The sequence below is a fragment of the Marasmius oreades genome, chromosome 7 (genome assembly GCF_018924745.1).
Source record: "Marasmius oreades isolate 03SP1 chromosome 7, whole genome shotgun sequence".
NCBI lineage: Eukaryota > Fungi > Basidiomycota > Agaricomycetes > Agaricales > Marasmiaceae > Marasmius > Marasmius oreades.
Window position 1 is genome coordinate 1,211,732 of NC_057329.1, and position 16,663 is coordinate 1,228,394.

The following is a 16,663-nucleotide window of genomic DNA, read 5'->3' on the forward strand; positions in this document are numbered from 1 at the left end:
ACAAATCAATTATCACAGTTATTGAGTCAAATGCACCATCCCGATTTTTTGACTCTGGCAGGGGACCTACAAAATCAACTCCTATAGAGTCCCAAGGCCTAGAAGGTATTCCCACAGGATTTAGTAATCCAAAAGGCTTCTGGTTATTTGGTTTCGAAGTTTTACACACATGGCAAGACTCACAGTATGATCTAACATCTGCTACTAGGTCTTTCCACCAGACATGATCCCTTAGGTAGTCTACAGTCTTACTAGCACCTAAGTGGGCAAGAATAGAATGAGCTTCCGAGATCAAAATCTCCTGTGCACTCCTTTGGTTAATTAAAATCCTAGGTATACACAGTACTTTAGAGTAGTCCGAGTGTTTTAAATAAATTAAACCTTCGGAAACTTCGAAATTCTTAAAGCTTTTAGGGTCTTCTAATATTTTCTTGAAGAAGCTATCCTCGGAATAGCGATTCCGGACGAGGGAACGGAAGTCGATGCTTCCAAGGGCGTGGGAAACTACATCAACGAGTGACGAGTCACTTCCGGACCGGCGGATTTCGCTTGGCGGATCATTATCCGTGCGCAAATGTCCGGCGGCAGTGTTTCCACTGCTCTGACTTGTACTGTCACTAACGGCGTTGTTCGTTTCGCCCGTCCCGTGTCCTGAGGTTTGCTCAGAGCGTGCAGGTAAGTGAATAATCAATTTTCCGTCACTATTAACGGTTTTTCTTGGCGTAGGAGTGTCCGTGTTGCTGGAAGGACTAGTTGTACTACCAGTCCCGCCCTCCTGTGCGAGTCGTGGTCCAGTAACTTGTGGTCCACGGATTCGTACATTCCCAGCCATCCGTTTGGCGAATTCAGCCGAAGTTTCGGGGCGTCCCGTGTCCGCATCAGAGGTATGTACCTTTGGCTTTCTCAGTACACGGTTTTTACTAACCCTGGCGCCCTCCGCCTCTGTGCCAACTACCAATGGCATGGAAATAGCGTGTGCGGACAACGAATCGTTGTCCGGATTGTCATGGTATGTGTATTCGGACCGTGCGCGAACGGTTCCAGGTGCGTCATTGGTGTATATCTGAGAAAGCGCATCCGATAACACATTTTCTGTACCAGGTACATACATTATTTCAAAGTCGAATTCACTGATTTTTTCAATCCATCGGGCTTGACGGCCAGTGAGATTTTTCTGTTTCATCAGGTGAATCAAACCCTTGTGGTCTGTGACCCAAGTGAATTTTATGCCTTGTAGTAAGTCCCGGTATCTCATCATGGTTTCAACACCAGCTAACATTTCCAATTCATGAACAGCATAATTCTGTTGTGTAGAATTTAACTTTGCAGAATAAAAGGCGGCAACATTCGCCGTTTTCCACTCATCACCTTGTGATACGATAATGCGACTTAGTTGACTATGCTACAAGGTTCTTTTTGCACTTTAAAACAGTGCTACGGAGCGATATTTATCGTATTAAGAACTAGAGTGAGCCCGAATTGCTAGTTAAAGCTAGTGCCGCTAGTAGAATGTGCCGTAGGCGCAGCTAGACCAGTTAGAGAGAGCCATAGATCGTGTCAGAAAACTGTATGACCGTTCGAAACCTGTAGAACTCTATGAGCAGAGGACTTAAGCGGTGATTCACCGAGTTCTACTCTCTACATTCTACTATGCACTGGCATATCAAGGGATTGTACTATTAGAAGACTTGTAGTCTTCACAGAACCGTTCGTAGCAGAACTTAACAAAGTCAAAAGACCTTCATACCAGGAGTACCTACTTCTACGGGGGATTTAGTTGACAAGAAATCGGACATAGGACCACACAGACTAGGAGAAATTTGATATGACCGTAGATCGAGTCCCGATCTGAGGAAAAGACAAAAAGACATGATACAGATCCCAGATCACAGATAGAGTACCCAGGAACCAGGCAGGAATGAACAACGGATCTTGGAGTCCGCGCTGTTCATGTGCTATGGCGATTCGGAACTCTGGATCCATATGCTGGAACCACTTGGACACACAAAGTCCATATGATTTGATAACGTCGAAATGCAGGATAAGGTCCGTAGGCAGGAAATACCATATGGTACGCCTATGTAGGTCCATTCCACATGCTGAAACAAGAATGAAGAACGGTCCAGATTGGTCCAAAACATATGATTCGAATACGGAAAAGCTCCGTAGACAAGATTCTGCACATGTAGCAGTCCCTAGCGATAAGACTCCGCATGGATTCGTAGCTACGGTGCATTATTTTTAGAGATAAAACAAGTAGAGATAGGATTACAAAGCTAGCGTAGAAGTAGTATAAAAGTAGCTCATGTATCTGTAGATAAGAAAGTACTACCCGTGCGTAGGAAAGTCCTGAGTGGGTTGCCCGTGAGTAACTGCTCTTGACACCAATAGAGAGATTTGCCCTGTCTTTGTGCAGTGAAACGATAAGATTTGATTTGAACTATACGAGACCGTCGAGGTCAAAAACTAGAGAACTATCCGTCCGTAGGCCGCCGAGGTCTTGATTACTGTTTCGTGATCCGTCGAGGGTCTTAGCGTTCGTGTCCGCCGAGGACTTAGTTTTCGTGTCCGTCGAGGGCAATAGTCTCCAATCGTTCGAATTAGTCTTACCGTAGACGAAATTCATAGTCCCACTTAGTCCACTGGACAATAAACAGAGCCCCTACAAACCTTAGAATCCCGTAGCTGTGGTGTTTTTACACTTGCAGTTACACATTGATTTCATAAGAACTTCATACGATATTGAGACTGTGATCTTGTGCGTAACCTTTGCCAAGCAGTCCACCCTTGCAATCTTTCCTGGTGTGTAGAGTTATTGATAGACTTTACACGGAGGTTTACTAGTTTTTGGGTTGATTTGGTGTTGGTGCTACTCCCGTAGCTCTGATATTAGGTTGACTCTTGAGTGGTATTCTTCGCCCATTAACGACACCCGCAATACTTGCAGAACAAGCGTCTGTGACCAGCCAAATTGGCTTCCGAGAAGGTGAATAATCAATTGGGACTCGACTATGTTCCCGATGTTTCTCGACTATATCTTTTATTTCATCAAAAGCTCTTTGTTCTGAGAATGTCCATTGAAATACCGATGTTTTGGCTGTCAAGCCATGAAGAATACCCATTGGGGCACGGATGCGAGGTAAGTCATCCGCTAAAAATCCTACTGCACCTAGGAAACCTGATACTAAGTCCTTCGATGTAGGGACTTTCCATTTTGCAATGGAGTCAACTTTATCAGGATCCATTCGGATTCCTTTATCGTCGATTACACGTCCCAATAGTTTGAGTTCTCGAGGAAGAAAATTCAATTTCTTCTCATTAAGGTAGAGTTTTTCCCGTTTTAAGATATCAATAACCTTTTTGACATTAACAACATGTTCCTCTAGTGTGTTTGAGTATATTACAACATCATCCAAGTATACGTCCATGCAAACTCCGATGAGATGCGCAAAAATATGGTTCATTAGAGCTTGGTATGTGGCTCCTGCGTTACAATCACCTTGTTGGGTGACATGGCTAACCATTGTACCATCTGGCGTAGATACTGCAGTTCGTGGGACATGCTCAGGTATGACCCGAATTTGTTCATATGCATCCTTGCCATCAATGATGCTCCGATACTTGAAACTTGCTACCCGGCGGGTTATTTCCTCAATGTTCGGTAGCGGAGATGCAACTTTTCTGGTGTTCGCATTACGTTCTCATAAGTCTACTACTATCCGTAACAAATCCTTTTGCTTAGCGGATTTCGGAATCAACATCATGGGCATGGTGTTCCGAGCTGTAGTCACTTGCCATCTTCCAGAAGCAATGTAATCCTTACGCTTTTGATCCCACTGTGAGCGAAATGCGGCAGGACACCTTGATGGACGCCAGGAATATATTTTATTCTCATCAATCAACGGTATAGTATGGTTGATTGCCCGTAAAGGTGGGAAAGGTGTTTCCGCAGCATTTTTACATATAGGTTTTGCATATTCCTTCAGTTCTTCTCGAACTGATTCCAACGTATGTTCTTCCATCTGAACTGCATGTGCCCGGATTTCACTAACATTGTCCCCTTCAATAGGTTGTGCTTTATCACTCCCAACTTCAATTGTTGAAGGGTTTAGGCCTATCCGGACCTTGTGTTGAAACAACCAAGGTGTTCCAAGAATAATATCATACCCAGCAATATTCGCAATGTCGAAATAATGTGGACTGTCAATCCGTTGATACCTTAAATCAACAGTGGTACCACAAAGTACCTTCGATCTAGAACTTTGTACTGCCATATGCAATGGTAAAGGTTTTTCAAGGTAGACTTTTGGGACCTTTAATTGATCCGCAAGCTGAGTTGACATGAAATCTCCAAGAGAGCCAGAATCAACTAATGCCCGAGCAGGTTTACCATTTATTTGTACCACAATAACAATTGGTTGTGGCACTACACGACCAATGTCCTTTACCAGAGAAGCTGTCCGGCGCATGGCTGGAAACGTTTTTGGTTCAATGTGAACTCCAGCAATACTTAGAAACCGTACTTTGTTGCCTTCAACTTCCCATTCGAGGTTACCACATAGTAAGTGCATATGGTTGTCATGATATTCAACATGACGGTCAAGTTTGCGATTAAATTCATCCATGGGTTCTCCGAAAAACCTTGGAAGAAATTCATATTCAACTGGTCCACCAAGCCAGTTTCATAATTCATCCTCTGCTTGCTCAAGGCGTTTCCGGTACCAATCCGGGAGGTTGAAATCACCATTTGTCAACAGTTTACGGGGTATGCATACTTTAAATTCCCTATAACCGTCTTGGATGACATACTTATTAGGGTCCTTTGCATGTTGGTACACATTATACCATTGGTCCCGAGGGACATTGACCGTAGAATCATTGGGGACCCACTTGATAAGTTTCTCCTTGGCAGCCCTTGCCAGTACATCACCCATCCGTGGATAATCCATGTCCTCAAATTCCGGAATTCTGGTTACTGCTGAACAAAGCACAGACCAGAATTTTCCAGGAGAGAATTTTCGGTCAAGAAGATCATGGTGACTGAACTTCCACTCCAGGTCTACACAGTGGTCCCAAACTTTGACACCATTCCACTCATTATTTGAGTCAAACTCTGACCAAGCTGTAAATCGATCATTGTTGATCCAATCATCATTCTCACCAGGAAGTGGTCTACTGTCCCTTAGCAGCTTTTCAACTGCGCGGGCATAACTATCACCCATTTTACGGTTGTTCCATCTCTGATATTTACGGAACTTGGCGAGGTTTTTTTGCATTCGGACAGAGTTTCTGATCCTTCCACTAAGTGTGTCCTCCCTAATAGCAGGAGCTTCTTGGATCGCTTTACACCACCATCCAATGAGATCAAAGTGAATATCCTTCAATAATTCAGCATCAAGTACCTTTGAGAATTTTTCAACTTTATCAAAGATCTGGAATTCCTGTTTATCATCATCCTTATTGACAAGAGAGGTAACTTCAAACCGTTCTCTAATTGGGATTGCATCTTGGTCATCCGAAAATGGATAAGCCTTATGCCCATGAGCCAAGATCAACTCTATACCCAAGAGCTGGGCTTCTGATACTGTATAAAACCGCATTACGTCTTGGAACTTAGAATAGTCCTTGAAGAACAGACCCTGTTCCTCAGCACGGCGTTTTGCATACCACTTTGCCAACTCAAAGTTGGGATTATAGAGCAACTTTGCTGGTACTTTGATTGGTCCTTGTTCCGATTCAAAGTCACAGATCTCAAATGTATCATCATCAAGTTGGAATACATTTATCCGATAAGATTCAGTACTTCCCCAACGAAGTTCATCGCCGGGATATGGAGCAAAGTGTTCCAAGATAAATTCGGCAGCATCAGTATACATATTTCCAATCATCCATGGACAGTAAGTAGGATCAACCTCTTTTTTACAATAGTAATTCCACCAGGGACATTCTGGATATCCGAAGTGCTGCTTAGCTTCATTAGCAAAGCAAACCGTAACCTTTTCACTCAAACCATGGACAAGTATTTCCTCATCTGTTGGTTCCGAACGGAAGTTTTCCACTGCCGGTTTCTTCTTTGGTCTCCGAGACTCAATGTATTCTTCAATATATTCAGTGTAGGACACAACACTTTCCGAATCTGATTCATAATTCAAAATAGCATCATCATCATCATAATCTGAGTCTGGATCAACACTTGACTGGGCATCATACCAAACAGTGTCTTCCGAATCTGAATTATAAGCCAGATAATCACCAATTGATATTTCCGAACTAGTATCAGAGATGGAGGACTCTTCAGACTCGGATTCCGAGATGTCCAGTAGTGGAGGCATGGAGTCACTATCAGAATCTGACATTTCCGAAGTTTCCGAATCCAATTCTGACACATCCTGCAAAGGCGGTAATGAATTATCGGAATCAGATTCTCCATCACTAGGTTCTAAGAACATCATTGAATTAACTGACATCTGGGTAGTCTCTTTGAGTGAGTGATCAACAGTTCCGAACCGCAAACTATTCATCTGAACACCAGGTGGTCCTTTCTTTCCAGAAGACTTCACCGTATTATTATCAGGACAGTTGCGAGCAAAGTGACCAGTCTTTCCACAGTTGAAACATTTTTCATGTTCGACATATTCAGCCTTTTCAGTTTCAGTAAGTTGACGTTTACCATTGGAGGACTTGGACAGTTTATCCCGCCCTCCATTTCCAGACTTGTTCTGATTTCCACGATTACCATTACCATTAAATGGTTTGTTATTGCCTTTCTTAAAGGTTGAACCGGAACGGTTATCTGACCAGTTCTTACCCTTAGATTGGTTGAACGGTTTCTTCGGAGGTTGACTTCCACTTGGTTTATTACCATTTCCATTATTACTGTTAGATCCGGTAGGCTTATTTTTCCCAGATGGATCATTTTTCTTTCGTTCACTTCCTCGTGGAGCAGAGTCAAGCTGGGCCAACTCAATGGCTTCAGCGGCCCGAACAATTTCCTTCCATTTACTGACTTCCTTGTTTAATTTGTCACGATTGAGTTCCCAACGAATTTGTGAGTTGAACCCATCCCACAATTTAATAACCTTTTCGCGTTTACTATAGGTCCCAACAAGCTTGAACAAATTATTCAACTCATTGACGTACTTGGACACTCTACGGTCATTTTGGAAACACCGTTTAATTTTATCACGCTGCTGGCTACGGAAGTCCAGTGGAAAACAATAATTAAACAAGCCCCGGAAGTACTTATTCAGTGACCATCTATCATGGTGCCGAGCTACCTTATGCAAGAAGAATTCCCGTGCAACAGAGGTAGTGTGGCGTGCAACCGTATAGACTTGTTCACTCTTCGGTACGTTTCCGGCTTTGACAAATTGTTCACTATCCATCATGAAAGTCTGAAATATTTCTAGATTTGCCGAACCATCATACGGATCCGGAGATATGGGTTTAATCAATCTCCGAGAGCGCTTTTTTCGTTCACTCTTTTTCTTCTTGGATGACCTCTTGTTTTTCCAATCCGAACGCTTCTTGCGATTACGCCGGGACCGCCCACTCGAAGAACTCGAAGATGCGGACGATCCGGAACTAGACGAAGAGCTGGAGGCAACAGAGGACTCTGGAGACGAATCTGATGGGCTCGAACTTGGATCCAAATCGGAATCTGAAGAGGTTGACGACAAACTGTCACCATTTGAAGGGTCCGACGAATTTTTTGATCCGTCATTCCTTTCAGATGATGAGTGAGAGGGTTCTCGTCGTTTCCAACGGTCCCTCCGCCTCTTTGATTCCTTTGATTTACTTTTCCCATGTTTCTTATGGTGAGTATTTTTATTCAACACCTTAGCTACAGTTAGTGATGTGCGGGCTCGGGCTTGGCCTGAAGCCCGGGCTTGGGCCTGTAAATTCTCAAGCCCGAGCCCTGAGCCCAAGCTCCGGGCACTAAGCCCACGGCTTGGGCCTGGGCCCAGGCTTACTGTACAAAATTTTAAAAGAAGTATGGCTGTAAAAATATCAAATTTTTAGTACATTCTATGAACCCAGAGCCACCTTCCTTTGTGTCTGTTGAACTTAGTGCCAGAATTTGGCAAAGAAAGCCGTTTGGAAGTAATCGGCAACAGTGGGGGCCAGCAGCCGGCATATATTTACGGCAAATTTACGGCAAATTTACGGTCATGTGAATTATTTATATTAAATTCAGAGCCGGCCATTAATACTTTGGTGTAATGGACCATTTTGGTAACCTGCCAGTCCCGAAAAAGATGTACATTGATTACATATTAAAAGCCCGGGCTCAGGCCCAAGGCTTGGGCTTTCCAAACTGCAAGCCCGAGCCTTGAGCCCTTCAAAGCCTTATCCCGGGCTCGGCTCGGCTTGCAAAGCCCAGGGCTCGGCTCGGGCCGGCCTAGGGCCTGAGCCCGAGCCCGCACAACACTAGCTACAGTATTGGTACTAGGTAACTGACTAGCAGGATCAATAGCAATGTATGAACCGTGCCTAGTAGAAGAAGGGGTACTTCCCTTCAAAGTGTCCCTCATCTTCTTGTCAAGAAGAGGGGTCAGTGCCTTAGGGTAAGTGGGTTTCTTCCCTTCTGACTTCTTACTGACCGAAGATTTCCTACTTTTCTTAGCAGGGACTTCATCAGATTCGTCGTCAGCCTCTTCGCTCGACGAATCTAGGTCCGAGTCTCGCGCCGAGACCTTGGACCTCTTACCCTTGACAGGTACGGGTAAGACCTCCGAGTCCGAGCTGTCATTCTCGGACTCATCGGGGACTGTTGCCTTGGGTTTTCCGATAACCCTGGCACGATTTCGGACTTTTCGGGAAGGTCCTACATCTTGTTTCCTATTGGAGAATTTTTCGTAGGCGGCTTTTTGGGCTGCCATGTCTATCTCCAAGTCCGACAGCTTGTCGGACTCTTCCCCTACAGCAATTTTACCCTTCCGCTTGAGTTCAGAAGGTATTCTTTGCACGTTGCTGTCTGACTCGGGCTCAGATGATGAACTGTCATCATCATTATTGACAGCCATTTCATTCCGTAGCTTAATGGCATTCCTCTGAGCTGGAGTAAGTTTAGCTTCTGCCAACTGAACAGCATTAGTTTGTTCAATGGAGAGGTAATCTTTGGGGACTTCAAATCTCAGTCCCCGGGTAGAGTGCTTACGGCGCAAATCTTCAAGACTGCGAGTTTTCCTTGGCACAGTTACCCAATCCTCGGGGACCGGGATAATTTTCTTATGGTTCCCCGACTGGGCAGGAACCGAATTCTCGGGTACGTTACTAATGACGTTATCATTACTATCAGAACTAATACCTCGGTCTACAGGTTTGTCCCCACTAACAAGAGTGGTGGACCCGGTTTGGTTAGAACCGGAATCACGGTTGGTAGCTGCTACATCACTGTAGGACAGCCTCCCTGCCAACTGCGAACGACTTACGGCTGACGCCTGCGCACCCCTGGGACTGGGGTCGTCGTTGAGGATGACAGGAGAAGGAAGCGGGGACTCACCTGAAGGTAGGGGAGCGGGAACGACATCCGCTTGCTTCTTTTTGGTAGAACGAGTAGTAACCATAGTAGACGTAGTAGAGAGAAAACCAGAGAATAAATTTTGTTGTTGTTGTTGAATTTTCGAGAGAGTCCTAATCGTGTCGGAAGACTCTGGTGGCCAACCAAAGGGGATCCGGGCGTCGAGAAGGACGAGAGCAGAGAGAGAGAATTTAGAAGCGAGTAGAGAGAGCTAACAGCCTTGGACTGTTAAAAATATGTGACGAATTCACGAGAGACCTTCAGAATAACAGGTATAAGGACTGCGATTCCAAAAGAACTAAAAAACTAACTAAAACAAGCTACTCGCTATATATACGGTTCTAGCTAACCCGAGTGATCCGACATCTCGGAGTAAACAAGTACATACTGCGGCATGAGTGGGCGCGCACGCTACAAATACGTGGTACGCTCGCGCGTATGGTTGGATCATGAAATGACAAGAACCGCAACTCTCGATTGAATTTGGGGCTAGCGGACGCCACATTTCACTTGACGCAGTAGTTAATTAACTGTAGTAATGGAAAGATTACTTTACCCCTTCGTGTACATAGGTCCGCATGGACAAGGGTGTAAACCAACCCGTGAGAAAACCCTTTCACTTCTTGACTCTCTTTCAAGCTTGCTTCAACGCGAAGTCGCGTCGCTCACTTATTCATGGCACCCAAAATCGTTCTCAGGGTACCCGGTTCATCAGGCTCTTCGACCCAACCACCACATCCACAGCCATCATCATCTGGCCCTAGAAGAATTCACATTTCACCTCCTAGTCAATCCTCGCCAAGAGTTATAATTCCACCCTCCAGCAATGCTCAGACATCTCCGCCTTTTCCTGCTGACAATACAGTCTCACGAGAGGTGTCAGACCAAGAAACAGTGGTAGACGTCGATATGAATACTTCAATGCCTGATAGTACTCCTTTCGAACCTCAAGTCCAACCCCAACCAATGCAGCCACCTGTAAAACGGGGCCGTGGTCGTCCCAAGGGTAGCGGTCGCGGCTCGACGATAGCGCGTGCTAGCAGTGCCGCTGACATTCCAGGAAGTCCCCTTCTCGACGGCGGTAGTCCCGGTCCTGGGACGATTACACCTACTGGACGAGGGAGAGGGAGAGGCAGGGGGAGAGGAAGAGGACGGGGGAGAGGTGTATCTTCTTTGAGGATTCGTTTACCTAAACGCGATGATGATGGAACTGGGGCTGAGAGCAGTGAAGCTGGTGGTGAAGATGCTATGGATGTAGATGAAGCTGAGGGAGAAATGGAAAAGAAACCGCCTATAGCAGGAGGAAAGCCCTTCCAGCGAATACAGGGAGAGATATACATCATTGAAGGGGACGAATTCGTTACGCCAGATGACCCAAAGGGAGACGAGAAGATAGACAAGTGGGGGAATCTACTCGGTGGTGAGAGTGGATAACTTTATTATTGCTTCATCTTTTCCATCTTCGTTTACTCTTTCTATTCAGGACGACGCTTTAAATCAAACACATTTATTCTTCCTAATCGACATCCACAACGACAATACATGCTCGCCATCGACGCTGCTCGTACCAGTGGCTTCCGTGACTCGTTGTACTACTTTCGTCGTAATTTGCTCGCTTTCAAGCTCAATGCAACTCAACCTGAAAAAGACTACCTCATAAGCGAGGGGAAGTTGGGATCGCACCTACGCACGCGGAGTGTTACCCTTGTTACGGCCAGAAGCGCGTTCAAACTGCATGGAAGTAAAATGCTAATCGGTATGTGTTCCTGTGCTTCACGGAATTTTTATTGGTTCTGATCTCGAACGTTAGACGGTAGATGGGTAGTTGATGACTACTATGAGGACAAGGTCCTCGCGGAGATTACAGAACGCGGACTAAAAGCAGGAGACCTTGTGGGTGAACTACCTGATCCCAATGCTTCATCTGCAAAAGACAACGCTGCGGCTGCGATGGATGCTCGTAACGCTCTTGCCAACCTCGATTCTGATCGTGGTGGCGGTGGGAGTATATACCGTGCTGGTGGACCTACGACAATCTTTGGTGGTAGTGGATGGGGTCCGTATAGTGACGGACCCTTGAACGCGGTGAGAAAGAGCGTCTTGACGCGTGACGGCGTCAATGAAGAGAACTGGATGTTTCGAATGGCATCGAAAGTTGGCGAAGCAACTGAGGAGTGGCGTCGATGGAGGGAGAAGGCTATTGGTAGGGTTCGAGAGAGTGATGGTCCTCCAGGTGAGACCGAGGGTAACGGGAATATCTCTGTTCTGAATGGGAAGGGAAAACAAAAAGATGTTAACATCGACATCGATGGGGGCCCTACCAAAGCTGGCAAGAAGCCAAAACTGCCTTCAGGTGTCGATTTTGATCCTGGACCGGCGTTGGGTACTTATGACCCCCATACTGGGATGAACTTCTGTAGGTATCTGATTTTGGGTTCCTATTCGAAATCCACTAACGGTACACAGATCGTTCATCCACACAACCTACACGTTCGCGAATGGAACTATTACCAGACTCGGCACCGCCTGGGCCGCGCCACGTTTTGGGAGGCAAAAAAGCAGGAAGCCAAGGGTGGGGTATTGCATGGGTGGACACTGTCATGGAGTTACCTGTCCTTCCGGAAGACACGGCAAATTATGGTCCAGCCAACCAAGAGTCATCAGCAGCCCTGCGAGAATGGTTACTTCCTGGAGGGGAAGTCAGAGAACGGCTACTGAGAGAGGTTAGAGCAGCTGGGATCGCCTGCTAAGATGATCCGATCCCTTCTTCCTCTTTTTCTGCGGCGACATCTTGGATTGGAACACGGGATACTTGTGTTCTGCCGGTCATGTATTCGTACGCTACGTACGGAAATAGTGACTCGTCATTGAGGACCACGGCATAAGAAATGAACCGACCAATCCTTGGATATGGAGGCTGGTGTGTGTCCCGGTTTCTTAGCACTAGATTGCTTGTACACACTAAATAATCTACCGAAGTAAAGAAAGAAAGAACACTAGTCTAATCATTTGGTCCTGGCAGATATGGCATCACATATTCTCACTTGCGTTCGCTCTGAGCCGCTTATTGTCTTCCAGTTATGCTCACTGCTGGATGAAAATTTGTTGAAACACCGTTTATGCCGCAGCGGTGCTATCGGATTACCACGCTCACTTACCTGTCTCAGCCATCGTTGGAGCGATCTGGGGAACGTGTTGGACGCGTGTTGGACGAGCTCCGCCGTTGTTGCATTGATTGCAGACGATTTCATGCTGGGCCTCTTGAAAGCTTGTGGTCACTGTTGGATGGTCCAGGTATCGGATACCTACTACTGGCTGGAGGAGATCAACACCCGTTCGTCGATAGAAGGCCTCGTTATAAGTGTCGACTCTGGAGGAATGTTATCGGAATAGAGGAACAACCGGAGGTTCGACCTCTCGCTCCGACAATAAACCATAGCCGTGGCCGAAGAAGGTGTGGCGTCGGGGTAAACGAAAAGGATGACGGGTTGAATTTACTGTATTTGTTCCGAATGGGAAGGGAGATGATAACATAGATCCAACATTAGCTAGCGAAACGCGAAAAGGTGCCGATTTTGTTTCTGGACCGGGTATTGATATTGACTTTGGAAATCCTACTACCTGGTCCTGTACAGATCGTTTGGGCTAAGGATGGTCGACATGTCCTTTTCGAGGGGAAGCCAGAAAACGGTTCCCAAGAGGTTCGAGCAGCTGGGTGGATTGGAAGGCGTGGCGCTTGTGTCCTACCGGTAAGTATAGACCTGTTGACAGACCCATTTTTGAACTTGTATTTCGCCGCACCATCAGACATGGAGCGTGGTATCTTGAATCAGCATCGGCAAATCCCATCATCTTCGTATTTATAGCCTTAGCAGGCATGTTCGAGGGTACCCCCAACATCTCACAAAATGTGTCGTTGGTTTGCCTACATCAGCGACTGTGAAAGTGCCGTGAGTTGGAAAATTGTGGGTTGTACGCTCTTACTGATGTCCTTATTATCGGAAGCTCTTGGAAGATATCCTTATTCGACCTCAACACTCTATCGTGAAGCAAGTAGAGCAACATTGGTTGCCTAAGCTGTTCCACCATGTCGATAAAGATACCGATAAAGCAACACGGGCCGATATCGCTGCAAGGAACCTCCATTTTAACGAGTATGATTCCGTTGCTGGATCCATCTTTCATACTTCTGACCAACTTCGTCGTGTTTAGTGACGGAACTGGGGTCGCGTTTTATTCGACTGTAGCCTCAGAATATGGAACGGCCCCACACCCTCTTCCGCAAATCTACAAGACTATCATGCCCCCTACGAACGACATCAACTTCAGGTCTCTTTGCCAGAATACATGTTCGAAAACTGTGTTCGCGCATGTTCGTATGGCGACGTCCGAAGTGCATCAATTCAACAACCATCCCTTCGCGTTTGGACGTCACATCTTCATGCACAACGGAGGTGTCGCCAACTTTTCCCAGATCCGGAGGGGTGTGTGCACGAAACTGAGTCACAAGGCGTTCGAAAATATTTACGGCAGTACGGATTCCGAGCACCTTGCTGCTTTGTACATGACGCATCTCGGAGATGATTGGAATGAGGTGTATAGCTTGGACGAGATGAAACGCGCTTTGGAACGGACGATTGCGGATGTGTTGGATCTTCAATCCAAGCTTCCTGGTGCGACAAACCCTCTCGATGCATCGAGTTTGAATCTCTGTACCACAGATGGGTTTAAACTCCTCGCGTTCAGGTACAGGAATGCGGACATAGAGCAACCTCCTTCGCTATATATCTCCACGAAAGCAGGAGTGACACTCAATAGGAAATACCCCGGCCACCCGAACTACTGGAATGATTGTGACATTCCGGATGACCAGGCACTTGGTTTTTGTGGAAAAGATACACTTGCGGCTGAGGAACATGGGGAACATGTCATAATTTCCAGTGAACCCACCACTTGTCAGGAGGATCAATGGGACCTTATTCCTAAGAATCACGCGGTCATGGTCGAGTTTGCGAAAGGCAAAGCGTACTTGAGAACTGAACCTATTGTCATCCCCAAATGATTTGGTACTTACCTGGTATCCTTTTATTTAAAGTCGGGTTGATTCTAGGCTGACATATAACTCACAGAAAATCAAAACTAGGTTCTTCCGAGTTTCCTTTGCTGCTGTGTTGTCGATGAATAAATGTACAATAAGCAAGGAACCAGACTGTTGTTACGTCTTAAGGAAACTGTCGGAATTGCAACCACGTGTACAGCGAGCTCACCCGAAGGCGTACATAGAGTACTTGCGTGTTCCTTTTCAATTCCTTTTACACCTTTATCCTCTTCGCCGCCAAAAGTACCATCTGTGAGCGACGAAGTAAGTACACATTCGTCATTACATAGGTTGGTTACAGTCTCTGTAGCGGAGATCGGCAGTCGGCAAGCCGAGGCCGGATCTTTTTTTTTTTTGAAGCCGCGTGGCTGACGCAACGCTCTTGAAGCACAACCACCATCATCCGAAAACTTCCTACCTTGAGTCTCTGCCATTCTCCACGATTTCGCCCTCCTACTCCCTTCCAACATCTCATATCTTCTGTTCGGGCAGGGGATTCATGCTTAGGCCGCCAATAAGTATTTCCAGACATAAGTGTTCGTTTTCGTGTAAATCTCCCAACCTTGTGAGTCTCAACAAAGGCTCCATACGTGTCAATGTTCACATGTTCTTATTCTTTATAGCGTTGAATTTTCTACCTATCCAAGATGGCCTCTGGAATAGTTAACATCCGTCGCGATGTCGATGATAAATTCTATCGTTATAGGTGTGTATACAACACAAAGCCTCTTTGGAAAAACGTGTTGACCTCGCGGTTAAGGATGCCACTCCTCCTCACCAAAATCGAAGGAAAAGGAAACGGCATCAAGACTGTCATTCCGAACATGGCTGATGTGGCGAGGGCTTTGAGTCGCCCTCCCACTTACCCTACGAAGTTTTTTGGCTGCGAGCTTGGTGCGCAGACCTCATTCGACGAAAAGAATGAACGTTTCATCGTCAATGGTGCTCACGAAGCAAATCGTCTTCGCGAACTACTTGACGGCTTCATCGACAAATTCGTCCTTTGCAGGTCGTGCAAAAACCCAGAAACGGAGTTGGTCATTCTGAAGCAGGGCCGCAATGAAACGATCATTCGCGACTGCAAAGCCTGCGGGGAAAGGACTGACATTGACATGCGACACAAGTTGACTACTTTCATTCTGAAAAACCCACCTGCGAAGGCGAAGAAGGGTAGTAGAAAGAAGGATGTTGCAAATGCTTCCGCTGGCGTTGGTGGTGGTGATCGTACTCCAGAGGAGGATGAATCTGCAGAGGGTGGTGCAGCAAGTGATGATGAGCTCACCAGGAAGATCAAGGCTGAGGCAAAGGATCTTAGTCCTGAGACCGCCTTGGGTAAAGAAGATTGGTCTGCTGATACTTCTCCTGAAGCGGTCAAACAGCGCATCAAGGCACTAGAGGGAGGAATGAGTGGTGTCAATCTCAACGGCGACGACGAAGGCAGCGACGATGATGTCAATAGCCCTTACGGTCAACTGGGCAAGTGGGTCCAAGAGAAACGCGATGAAGGCGAGGAAACCAAAGCTTTCCTTGTCTCTGTGTACAAGAAAGCTGAAGAACTCGGCATTGAAAAGAAGCACAAGACTATCTTGGTCTTGGTTCAAGCGCTCTTCACCGAGAACGTCGTCGCAGAGATCCCAAAGTACACCCCGCTTTTTGTTAAGGTATGTCCAGCCGTTCTCATAAATTATCATGTTGATGGTCGTCCCTTTTCATAGATTGTTACTTCCGAGAAACACCAGAAATCTCTTCTTGGCGGAATTGAGCGTCTTGTTGGCATCGCCCATCCCGACCTCATTTCCACGATTCCCAAAATCCTCATGGCTTTCTACCAGAGCGATGTTCTTGAGGAAGAAGTCGTCACTCAGTGGGGAACTCACGTTAGTAAGAAATACGTTGACAAAGAGACGAGCAAGAGGGTTAGAAAAGCCAGTGAGCCATTTCTGAAGGTACGTCATCCAGGATGATATGCGGACCGACCGTTGACGATTTTTATAGTGGCTCGAGGAGGCTGAGGACGATGAGGAGGAGTAGTGGCTGTCACC

The 16,663-nt window shown here is 46.3% G+C and overlaps 4 protein-coding genes across 4 annotated transcripts; all 4 read left to right on the forward strand.

Moving 5' to 3' along the window:
* Positions 1-10,081: 10,081 nt before the first annotated feature.
* Positions 10,082-12,616, forward strand: E1B28_011104 (uncharacterized protein). The gene is made up of 5 exons (XM_043156102.1): positions 10,082-10,943; positions 11,007-11,279; positions 11,334-11,756; positions 11,814-11,939; positions 11,990-12,616. The coding sequence occupies exons 1-5, from the start codon at positions 10,199-10,201 to the stop codon at positions 12,271-12,273; spliced, it is 1,851 nt and encodes a 616-aa protein (XP_043005886.1). The 5' UTR covers positions 10,082-10,198; the 3' UTR covers positions 12,274-12,616.
* Positions 12,548-12,916, forward strand: E1B28_011105 (uncharacterized protein; the record flags this gene model as incomplete). Its single annotated transcript, XM_043156103.1, has 1 exon — positions 12,548-12,916. One exon carries the CDS (start codon positions 12,548-12,550, stop codon positions 12,914-12,916), a length of 369 nt encoding a protein of 122 aa, XP_043005887.1.
* A 515-nt stretch (positions 12,917-13,431) lies between these two features.
* On the forward strand, positions 13,432-14,585 carry E1B28_011106 (uncharacterized protein; the record flags this gene model as incomplete). Its single annotated transcript, XM_043156104.1, has 3 exons — positions 13,432-13,473; positions 13,529-13,677; positions 13,736-14,585. 3 exons carry the CDS (start codon positions 13,432-13,434, stop codon positions 14,583-14,585), a joined length of 1,041 nt encoding a protein of 346 aa, XP_043005888.1.
* Positions 14,586-15,268: 683 nt separating this feature from the next.
* On the forward strand, positions 15,269-16,652 carry E1B28_011107 (uncharacterized protein; the record flags this gene model as incomplete). Its single annotated transcript, XM_043156105.1, has 4 exons — positions 15,269-15,327; positions 15,382-16,282; positions 16,337-16,567; positions 16,617-16,652. The coding sequence occupies 4 exons, from the start codon at positions 15,269-15,271 to the stop codon at positions 16,650-16,652; spliced, it is 1,227 nt and encodes a 408-aa protein (XP_043005889.1).
* Between the last annotated feature and the right edge of the window lie 11 nt (positions 16,653-16,663).